The 11947-nt window shown below is 41.1% G+C and overlaps 1 protein-coding gene across 2 annotated transcripts in view; it reads left to right on the top strand.

Annotated features, from left to right (window-relative positions):
- The first annotated feature begins 763 nt into the window (after positions 1-763).
- The window catches only part of SPIDR (scaffold protein involved in DNA repair), a 204213-nt gene continuing 193029 nt past the window's right edge, over positions 764-11947 (top strand). For both annotated transcript variants that reach the window (XM_061448525.1, XM_061448526.1), the window contains exons 1-5: positions 764-853; positions 5688-5843; positions 7238-7316; positions 8724-8897; positions 11383-11549. In XM_061448525.1, coding sequence (XP_061304509.1) covers positions 839-853; positions 5688-5843; positions 7238-7316; positions 8724-8897; positions 11383-11549 — 591 coding nt within the window. In that variant the 5' untranslated portion in view covers positions 764-838. The remainder of the gene's footprint in view (positions 854-5687; positions 5844-7237; positions 7317-8723; positions 8898-11382; positions 11550-11947) is intronic.

Below are 11947 nucleotides of genomic sequence, written 5' to 3'. Positions count from 1 at the left end.
CCTGTCACCTGTTACTTGGGAGAAAAGACCTACTCCCACTTCTCTCCATTCTCCTTTCACATAATTGCATAGAGCAACAGGGTCCCCCTTCTCTTCTACAGATTAAACAACCCCAGCTGTTTCTCATCACACTTGCTCCAGACCCTTCATCAGCTTTGTTGCCGTTCTCTGGATCTGCTCTAGCACAGTGTCTCTCTTGTCGTGAGGGGCCCTGAACTGCACACAGTATTTGAGGTGAAGCCTCACTTAGGGCCGACCAGAGGGGGATGATCACTACACTATTTCTCCTGCAGGACAGGATGCCGTTGTCCTTCTTGGCTGGCTGGGCACAAGCTGGCTCACACTCAGCCGGCCGTCAACCAGCAACCCCGGTGCGGGGCGAGGGTGTGGCACCTGGCCTTCGCCTCGGCACTCCGGAGGACGGGAGGCACGGAGAGAAAGATGTGCAATGATGAGAGCTGCCAGGGCGCCGCACCACGGCGGTAATAGGGTAGCGCGGATGAAGAGAGCGACGGCCCTCCTCCCTCACAGATGCCACCCCCATCCCGCCCCGCCAACCGATCCAATAGCCGCCGCGCTGCGCATGTGCACAGCGAGTCCTTCCTGTCTTCAGGAGCTCCTGCCGCTGCCCGGAGAGGAACGTCACCCGCGCTCCGCCTCGCCCGCCCAATCAGGAGCCGCGACTCTCTCGGCGCCAAAGCTGTAGGAGGCGGGGACACAAAGCCTGTCCCGCCTCACCTCCCAGGGGGAGCGCGCTTGGGGGGGGGATCCTCTTGGCCCCGCCCCCCGGGGCTCCCCCGCCACGTGACCGCGGACGTGGCTGCCTTGTCAGGGGGCGATGCCCAGTAGGAAGGTACCTGCGCGCGGGACGGGAGGGGGCTGTGGCGGGCGAGGGCCGCTCTGCCCTGCGCTTCCCTCAGGGCCGACCCCTCCTGCAGCCCTGGTGTGAGGGCAAGGCGGGCAAAGGTGGCGGCGGAGGAGCAGCAGCAGCCCTGCTGCCCGCTCAGACCCACACGCGAGTCCGCAGCTCGGGCTCGCTCCTCCCTCCCCGCCTGGCCCCGGTGTAAAAGACACTCAGCCGGCTCCCCGGGCAGGGGGGGGTTCCGGCGCCTTGTCCGGGCAGGTGATAGCAGGGGCCCGCCGAGCGCGGGCTGCCGGGAAGCGGCCCGGAGGCTCCAGCTGCTGGGCCCTGCCGCGCCTCCCCCCGCGGGCTGCTGGAGGGGTATAGCTCGCTGGGGGTCGTTCCGAGGCGAGACGGGTGCGCCGGGCAGGGGGGCGGGAAAACGGGCTCTTCGCCGCATGTGTGGTGGTGCTGGTTGCGCAACTCTGAGGTTTTAAAATCATAGAATGGTTTGGATTGGAAAGGACCTTAAGATCATTCAGTTCCAACCACCTGCCATGGGCAGGGACACTTCGCACTAGACCATGTCACCCACGGCTCTGTCCAACGTGGCCTGCCAGGGGTGGAGCACTTAACCACTTGTTTGGGCAACCTGTTCCAGTGCCTTTTTCTTCATCCTTGCACAGTAGAATCACAGCTGTGCCGAGGGGAAAGTGTAATTCAGCCTCTTTATTAGGTTGCAGTCAGGGAAAACAGCCGGGAAAGGAAACCTGTAAGAGGAAACCTTGTCAAAATTGTTAGGCTTAATACTGTTTTGACCAGCTTAGCTTCTCTGAGCATGGGTGGGAGTAGAGGGAGAAGGCCCCATGCTGCTTTTTGCAGTCTCCTTATCGTGGTATTTTGTGTTTGATGGAGTCTGCAGGATGGTCATTAGGATGCTGTCTCTGATTTGCAGTGCTTATTCTAATATTGAGGTGCTGCTGAAAGACAAGCACGGTTGTTTGCTTTATACAGAGTCCAAATGACAGATCTGGACTCTGTAGCATTTCATTTCCCATTTAGGATATAAATAAAATTCTGAATATTCTACACCATTTTTTAAAATAGAACCACATTTTAAAATAATTTTTATAGAAGTAAATGTAAATATCAAGCCTCAAATAACATACATTAAAATTACTCTTCAATACAGACACTCTACATATTTTCTTTGAAAAATTTTGATGTTCTTGACTTGTGAAAACCTGCCCACTTCAGCTGCTAAGGTTTAATCAATTCATTGTAATGTGATGACAGCTTCTCATAATAGTAGTTTATTTTGCAGACACAGATAATGTTCCTCATTACTTTGTCAATGAAAACTCTGCAGGTCAAGTGAAAAGACAGCAGTCTTTTCCATTTACTGACTATTAAACAATGTAAAAACCCAAATCAACCTGGTAACACAGAAAAGGGTATGATACTGATACTGTATCCTAAATGTTTTGAATAATCTTGTGAAAGCTTTTCTAAAATAATTCTGTTTTAACCATTTTGATAGAATGCAAATTTCTCTCTAACTGCTTGGCATCAGTTATAAATACAAAATATATTTCAATAGTATTCCTATTCTGTGATTTTATTTTTCTGCAATGTCAGCATATATTAATTTATATTCTTGCTTAACTAAGCTTGCATAGGTCATGTTTTCCTGGGGGTTCATTCCATGATTTTTGGAGTAGCCCCAGGAAAGTAATTGCCTAGGGTGAAAAGGGCTGTATTGTAAGTAGTCTTTGAGCATACAGTCCCTGTCACTATAGGGTACTTCTAGGTAACAAGTATTTAGCATGAGGAACAATAAAGACTGGTTGAGTGGAGATGTTCTAGGTAGGACCACCTGTTTAAAACCCCATACATTTAGTAGTCTGTTGCATAACTGTTACGCTAATTGAATTTTCAGCATGTCTCACTTTTCCTTACATCTACACCCATGTAGGCTGACTTACCTTCATCTCACTGGAAATAACTAAAGGAGTAATGGGGGAAGGATTGCTTGTGGTGCCTTTTATGTGGACGGCTTGATCCCAGTTCCACTGACACCAGCAGGAGTAATTTTTTTGTCACTCCTTTGTAAGGAACTGCTCCAGAGACAAAATGCAATGCTTTTGTGACCAGAGATTTCAGATGCTCTGTGCAATTCAGAAGATTCTTTGCCTGACTAGTTTTGTAATAAATCTTGATTTTTTTTGTGAGGTATGCCAGGTCTACATGCTGTAGCTCTTTTAAGGCTTGTCTCTAGACCCTTTATGCATAACATTACTAAATTACACAAGATTTCTTTATGTGCCCCATTTTTAAGCCAGAGGAAAAAAATTATGATTAACCTTATGACTCAAGACTAAAGAGAACTCAGTGTTGTTACTGCATTTCTTTGGGAACAGTGCGGCCTTCAGATTATCTTCTTTTATAAGCATAGCCTTTCTATATGCACCCTAACCCTTCTTAACTAAGGGAGAGGGCATTAGCATGTAGCTTTTGTCTTGCTGATTCTCATATAGCATTTTTTTTCCACATCTCGACAGTTGTGCTCTACTGGCCATACTTCTGCTATGTTCTGCTGATTGTCCCCTGACTCTTTGCTCCATCAGTATGGCACAGTAGAGAGAAGTGGAAGGATTCTGTTGGTGAGGGAGTGTCATGATTTAAAGAATAACATGGATGAGAAACTTAAGGGAGGATAATTCTCTAGCTCTGTGTTTATTAGGCTTTGTAACAATAGAAATAGATTATTAAGCCTGTTTCATGTAACTCTTTGTGCATGCATTTCTGGACTCTCACTTATTTGTGACTAGTTTTGCTTTTAATTGACCATCAAAAGCAGTGTATTGTAAACTCACATGCAAGTCATAGTGCTATTTTTGGCACAGATTCTTCAAAACTGGAGTGTGCCATTTAAGAAATAGGTGAACTGTATTTTGTGCTGTGAATTTTTGTCTGCAAGATGTATCTTGCGAAATCTAGAGGCTGTGAGAACAGCCAGTGCTGGAAGCCCTGCTTATATGTGTAAGGTTAACAAGCAAATAAACCCTAAACTAGAGCCATGGTATGGTTTTGAGCCTTGGTGCACCACTGACTGGCTGTACTGTTAACTGACCCTAACAGAAGTGGTCCATTCTGGGGGACATGAAGGTAAAGTAAATGCCTCCAACTGGAGTGAGGCCTTGCTGTGACATATTCCTGCAGAACCAAAAAAGGGGACTTGATGTGTTTCAGTTGTTAATATTTGCCCTGTCCATGCTTTCTTCTGTGCAGAGACAGCAGTACTTACCAAGAGGATAGCACAATGTACAGGTTCATGTCTCTGGAGATCGAGGCTTGGACTAGCAGCTTCACTGGGAGGAAGGCAGGGTTTAGATTATCTTTGTATTATAAGGTTAAATGTTCTTGTTTCAACTGCTATAGCCTCCTTACTTGACATTGTGTCCTTATTTAAAGTGTTTTCGATTCCTTATTTAATACCACATCAGATTCAAGATTGTACTGTGTCTCATTTGTAGGTCTGTGGGAGTAGTTATGGGTACAGTTTGACTTTGGTGATAATGACCTCTTGTAGTAGCTGCTTTGGGGTGTAAACATCCACAGCAATTTTAGAAGAGGATCTTGGCAAGGTCACTTACTGTCAGAGGAAACTGTAAAGCCCACTTGTTTGACTTTACACACGGTGACAATAGGACTGGCTGACTGGAGGGTGAAGTAAGATGCCTTTGGGAAGTACTTGTTTCATTCTGCTGAGTACTCAAACGATGTAGAGGAAAAAAATATGCATTGTCAGTTACAAAATGGACAAAAGTTGGCAGACTTTTTTTTTCTTTCTTTCTTTCTTTGCATATGTTTCTTAGTTTAAAGTGTGTGTTAGTCCTTATTGACTAGCCTGGCTGAATATGTATATGATGATTAACGTAACTTTGGAGTAATTCTTAAATATATGTAAGAAGTATACTTGGTTGAGAGAAAATAGAAGAAGAAAGACGCATTCGGGCAGATAATATAGTCAATGTTTTGTAAGATAAATTTCAGTAGTATAGTGGGCTAAGATGTTTATCATGCTCAAGATCAATTTATGTGTCGAAACTAGTGTAGAATCTGAAAGATAACTTTGAATGTGATAACAGGCAATTCTCATCCTCAGCTATTCTCAGCATTAAAATCTGTTGCATGAGATGCATAGCAGGATGCTATGATGTAGATAAGCATTGATGCCAATCAGCATCCTGTTCCACGACTTACCTTAATCCAAATGACTCCTGGCATCCCATATAAGGAGTAGGCAACACTTAATCTACTATTTTTTGGGTAATGGTTATGAAATCAAATGTTATTCTTAGAGCTGAAAGAGTCTGAATTTTGGATTGGGTTGTGGGGTTTTTTGGTTTTTTTTGGGGGGGTTGTTTTTTAATGGAGGGCTGTATAGGGATATCTGATTTTACCCCCTGCATAACAGAATTAAATCAGTTTAAATGCAAATTTCAAGGAATTATTTAGTTAAAGTATATTTTGCAGAGCTGTTCCTGTTCAGGGTAATATTTTCAGCTTCACTGGCAGTTGGCAGGTAATGCAAATGTAACTTAGGCAACAGAAAGGAATATACTTACCAAAAATTAAAGTTACCCATGACATTGGTGGTGGTGGTAGTATTTAGTGTTGCATAAAAATAGTTGCAACTGTTCAGGGCTTTTTTTCACCCAACTCATCAAAAATTGAAATTTGTTTGTAAGTATTCAGAAAATACTAAGGGGCAGTCTAGATAAATAAACTTAACAGAATTGCGTGTACACAGTGCTTTAATGGGTTTGTTTTTCCCTCATAGCGGAAGCGATTTTGGAACGTGGAATGCACATCCTTCCCAGATGAGACACCCCTACAGCTGAAAAAGTCAAATGTCAGGACATCAGGGGCTGCTACTTCAGTTTCCAATGCGTGGCTTAGGTGTGGGGATGGTTTTCAGAGCACTTCAGTGCAGGAGGTAAAAGGCTGGCTTAGTGGCGTAAGAAAAAGATGTAAACTGACAGTAAACCAGTTTCCATGCTTGACTGCATTACAAGATGTTGCCCTTTTTTGTTTCCCAATGAACAGCATATTTTTACAAATGTCAAAGTAGACAAATATGGAAACCAAGGTTACATGAGGGCATTGTCTTAACTCATAGTTTTCTGAACATAGGTTAACCTTTTATATTCTAGATAACATCAATTGGAAAGTTTCAATGATACACTAAAGGATACAAAAGTTATTTGATTTTTGGGATGGAGTGCTGCATTTCCTACAGAATACAGAACAAAGATTCTAGTTCTCATCTGAAGATTTTTTGCTAGATAGGATCAACTAAGTTGGAAAAGACCGTTAAGATCATCAAGTCCAGCTGTTACCCCAGTACTGCCAAGTCCATCACTAAACCATGTCACTAAGGGCCTCACCTATGCTGTTTTGTTTTTGAACACTTCCACGAATGATGATTTCACCATTTCCCTGGGAAGCCTGTTCCAGTACCTGACCACCCTTTCAGGGAATACATTTTCCTTAATATTCAATCTAAACCTCCACTGGTGCAGCTTGAGGCTGTTTCCTCTTGTCCCATCACTTGTTTGGAAGAAGAAACCAGCCACCTCCTCTCTTCATCCTCCTTTTAGGTTGTCATAGAGTGATAAGGTCCCCCCTTGAGCTTTCTCCAGACTAAACAACCCCACTTTCTTCAGCCATTCTAAAGAGTATGCTTGCAGTAATGAATTTGCTGTATAAAATCCTGTTTTTTGATGACCCTGCAGATCTAGGTGCAGATGCTCTTTTGGATCATATATCAAATTATACTTAAGTTTTGTGTGTGTATTGGTCTCATTGGTCATGAACAGAGATGGTCATTCAGCCAGCATTGAGTAGGAAGTGCTTTGTGATGAAAATCATTTTCAATCAAGGTGCTTTTCTATTTCTTCCTCTGGTACTGAGCAGTCAGTATTGCATTGCTTGTGGGATTTAATAAAATCAGAGACAGGGCCAGTGAGTGCTTCTTTCTATAACCCTTGATCAGGGCACATGCTTTATCAAGCGTGCTCTTCCTGCCCACTTTTGACATTTTAATGCTGAAAATACTGGCTCTAGTTCTTCACAAGGTCAGATGTGATTCCTGTCATAGTCATGAGAAGTTTATATTTTCCAAAACAATGAAAATTCAGATTTTATGATACTGTTCTCATGCATTATTACTTCATTTGTTATATTGCAGTTTAGCAGAAGATAGAAAAACTCACTTGAAATTGTGCTACTAAGTTGGGGGAGGTGAATAGCAACAGTTTTGAGTATATTGCTACATGTTAAAATTGTCTTTAATGTCATGGTGATTAAATCTGTCTCTTTTTAATATAGTCCCTGAGACCTACTGATAAGAAATCCAGGATTAAGAAGCATCTTGGAGCACTGTTAACATCTGCTGAATGTGCAGGAGGTATAACTATTTCATGTTAGTGCTGTTTAGCCCTTTAGCAAGTAAGAAGTTTGCTCAAAATACTGTTTGCTTTCCTCTCTGTTATTGTAATCAGAAGCTAATTTTGGTAAGAGGCACAGTTGTGATGCTACTGTGATTGGGCTCCTCTATTCACCTGGAGTGCCAGAAATATATCCTACAAAGCTGCAGGCAGTTCAGCTATTGCTCTTGAGCAGGTGAAGGAAGCATCGTTAATGCTGTATATAGTGCATGTTCCAGCAGGGACAGGATATTTAAATTCTTCACATTTTTAAGAGGAGAATGAAAAACAGCCCTTAGCTGTCTAGTCAGTGGGTGAAATTACTCTTTCTTCTGCTAGAGATAGACAAGCAGGCATGAGAGAAAAACAGATACTTTGTAAGTAGGAGCAACAACAGACAGAAAATCAGAATGTTGCCAACCTCCTGCTTTCATTGTCTTTTATATGCACCCAAGTCTGTTAATATTGTGATTAAAAAAAAAAAAAAGAACTCTAGGCATAATAAAGAGGAGAAGGACCTATTAATTCCCTCCATTTTTTCCCGTTTCGAGGAGAAGAATGAAAGAGGATGCTCCAGCACCTCTGCTGCTTCTGTTGGAGTCAAGTAGGTGACCTTGGTCACCTTTTGGGGTTCAAAATTGTACTTCAGGTTTTTGAAAACAATCTTTGTGTGTTGCAGAAGAAGTTGCGGTTGTGTTTCTCTCTTCTGGGCCTTCCTGCCTAATTCCAAATCTCCAATAATTGTCTAATTTTCCATTTACCTAAAAAGCTTTAGTAGTGATAGAAAATACAATCTTCTGCCTTCCTATGATTGCTAATTATGTATGGTCCATGCATCAATCCTTTTCTCCTTGTTATTTAAAATAATAAAGATATTTTGAATTCAAATGTCTCACTCCAAAATGCAGCTCTTTATTTGTTACTCCTGAGGAGATTAAATTCTTTTTCTCTCAGGACAAAACCAGAGAGCAGTCACTGCTGATGGAGTACTTTCAGTCTTTTGTTGTTCTTTGTATAAGTAGGAGAAATTCCAAACTCAGAGTTCTAAGGACAGTCTTTATTTAATCCACTTACCATTTTAAAAGGACACTTACCATTTTAAAAGGACTGTTTGTAGAAAACTGTCAGACACTGTATGTCTTCACTGTGGTGAAGGACAAAGTGATAGCCTCATTGTATAAAATGAAGTGTGAGCATTTATTGTGGAGAACCAAAATAATACATATATGTGTAAGAAGTATGTGTGAGTTAATGCTCTAGTATTGCTGTCTGCCTGGTGACAGATTTGATACTTCTTTTCCAGTTCAAAACCAGTATAATTTAAGAATTTTAAATTTAACAAAATGACATTTCTGTAACAATCTAACAGTTTGCAATTCTTTTTAAAGGATCTGCTGCTGCTGAAAGCTCTAAGGAAGCTGAGGGCATAACATGGACCTCTAGTGGCAGCGATTTTTCAGACGATGGAAATAAAACATTGGTTCCAAGGTTACAGACCAAAAAAAATCATGCTTCCGAAATAGAGGATTTGCCTAGCAGTCATGAGGACAGAAGCAATGAAGGTAAGTTCAAATGCAAGCAGATCTGTCATGTGCTAAAATGAAATGACTCTGAGGTCATTCTGACAAAACATGATCTAATCCTAATTTGGTTAAATCAGTTGGAGTTTTTTTTTCCATCAATTTTGAGTATAGAATAAGCTCTTAGTATAAATTCTGTACAAAAAGTTTTGGACCTTGGAATAAAGGAGCCTAGTTGGCCAGATTAGACAGCATTGAATAAAGCATGTCAGTTCATTTCAGTATATTACAGTTTATTTGTACTATTTCCATCTCTGTGCTGTGGTACAGATACTGTGCCACAACCTGCTTTACAAACGTGGTTTGCTGTGCAGACAACCATGAATTTTATTCTTAGGACTTCTGTTCTAATTTATGGAGCACAGGATGACAGCAGGGACAGAAATTGATTAAAAAGTGCAGCTGGAGACTGAAAAAACCTTTACTTGTGTGCTGTTGTTTAAGCATTACTTAGGATAATGTATAATTTGAATTAGAACTGCAAGGAGGTATTTTCAATGTGAAAAATAAATCAGGTTAGCTGTGTAATTCTTAAGCTAGATCTGAAGTATTACAATTAGACTTCACATCCTGGAAGTCTGGCAAAGTGTTCAAACACCACTGTGAGTTGAGCAAATGAATTGGCTAATTTAATTCCTGTTTGATGTGTTGAGAATTCAGGTAAACATGCTCCCTAGGTTTAAAAGAAAAATTCTTACTCTTCCTCTTTTGATTCATATTTTTGTCACTGATACAGCACTGTTGTTGACCTATCTATTGGTCATCTTTTGTAATTCCTAGTAATTTTCTTTCCTTCTTTTGGAAATGGAAAGGCTACAATTTTCTAGACTGCAGTCTAATGCTCACAAGGAATCTTTCTAACCTGTCATTAATATCATTCTATTGGACTTGTCTCCTGCAAGTATATCCTGCAGGTTTTAATCTTTAATTCTCTCCATCACACAGATGTGTTTTTACTCTTGTAAGACAGCAAAACTTGTTTCTTTGTGTAGATGAAGAAACCCTGATGCATTATGTTATCTCCTTGAAGTACTGAGGCAATAAAATAATTTCCTGTTTTTCCTTCTAAAACCCAGAATATATTAAAAGCAGTTACTGAAAGCAGTGGGGAGTAAATGAACTGTAATTTCCATGCTTTTCCAAGTAACCATCTTATATACTATTTACAGTATTGTACACATGTATCTCTCTGTGTGTGTGTGCATGTGTAGGTACAGTTGTAAGTATGGCAACAGTATCTGAGAAAGACAAGATAAAACTGATTGCCTGGTATTTTATAAAGGAGTTCATAGTCCTACCACAAGTTACACGCAGCTTGCCACACATCTTCCACAGAGACCTGTGTGTTCTGCCTGGTCACCCATGTCTGTGTTTAAAATTTCTGATGAAGCTTTCTCGTAGTTAGAGACAGAAGTGCATTCATGTGTGTGGAAAAAACAGGCAACACCAGAGCTGTTTATTTCTCTGGGTGACTTCAGAGTTTGGAAGTTCCATGAAGAAACTAGTGACTTAGACTATAGTAGCACTGCCAAGTCCAGAAGGTACTGCCATGGTTTCATAGGTCTGTACAGATGCTTGGAGCATTCTGCAGGTGCCTCCTTTCTCTGCTGCCTCTCCCCTACACACAACTCTTCTGGTGTTAGAAATGTGCCATTTACAGAAGCAGAAAAGCAAACCCAAAAAAGCTTTCATCCATTCTCCTCCAAACATGCTCACTTATACAAAATACATTCTTCCTCTCAGTACCTTGTGGCACTTGGACCTGAAGGGTGGGGAGGCTGCTACAGCAGCTCAGGCTTCCACTGCCTTCAGGAGCTCCTCAGAAGTATGAGGTTATTTGAAAATACCATGTCTTTCCTTGTGCCTATTTCTGTTGAATTATCCTAAACAACCCTCTCCCTGATGTACTTAGAGGCTTGTTTTGCTGATGTGTGTATTTAGCCATGGTGTTTTAGGAAGTGACCATTTCAACTAGCTTTTTTATTTCTGTGAGGGGGTTACCACTAATAGTAGATGTTAACTTACACTAAGTTTTCAGCTATTCCAGATCACTGTCTGAGATGTTTGCTTAGAGCAGTTGATTTCTGAACAGGTGCACTGGTAAATCAAATGCAATTGGGCAAAAATGCCCCCAAAACAAAGCACTTAACCCTAGGAAAGCTAATAACTACTAAACTAAAAATCCCCTTCCTACCTCAGTTAAATATCTTTGGCAGTAGTGCTTTGAAATCTTATTTGTATGTAATTTTTGTATCTTTTTTCACGGAACATTGTCTGCTTCTACAATTCAGATTTTATGAGAGACAGGATTACAAAATAGTTAAAGATCAGTTGAACATATGCAAAAAAAAATAACATTGCATTTGTTTTCTCAAGTTTGGGATAACTGTAGTGTTACTCTGACCTTGTGGTTATGAATAATACATGGTGATTAAGAAAAACTCTTTATACAAATACTGTATTTCAGATGACTTGGAGTTCATTGACTGGGAGCAGGATAGTGATTCCACCGACAGGTGTGATGGATCAGAAAAAGACAATAGCTCACTGGAGATATCAGACTCAGACTCCTGCACAAATCTTAATTCTTTGCGTGTCAAAGAGGAGGATGATGGGAATGATGTGCTTTGTAAGGTAAGAAACTCTTTCAAGAAAAAAAAAAAAGAAGCTTCTGCTATAATTATGGAGAATATTAATATTTGACTGCATTTAATTTGGAGGAAAGTGAGGATTTTGCTTATCTTTGCAGAAGGAATTCTGTACACAAGAATCTTGTCTGCTAAGATTTAGTAGCATTTTATTATTACATATGTTACATATATGGAGAAAATATAATTTTATTTACAAAGAAGGCATGCTGTGTCAACCATACAAGAAATAGCAGAAGTTTTTGTCTTTATTTAGTATCCAACAGCGAAATGACTTGTATTAAGAGACCCCAGACTTGACAGTACGCTAGGCACAGTGATATTTAACCTCTGGCGCTGGAGGCTGGCTGAATCCTCCGGTGCCTGCCATGCTCCCCAGTATGC

Source organism: Pezoporus flaviventris, unplaced genomic scaffold (genome assembly GCF_033815535.1).
Source record: "Pezoporus flaviventris isolate CSIRO_AGI_PZ_B2104156 unplaced genomic scaffold, CSIRO_AGI_Pfla_v1 ptg000007l, whole genome shotgun sequence".
Classification (NCBI taxonomy): domain Eukaryota; kingdom Metazoa; phylum Chordata; class Aves; order Psittaciformes; family Psittacidae; genus Pezoporus; species Pezoporus flaviventris.
The sequence above is the reverse complement of the archived record's forward strand: the minus strand, read 5'-3'. Positions and strand labels throughout refer to the sequence as shown.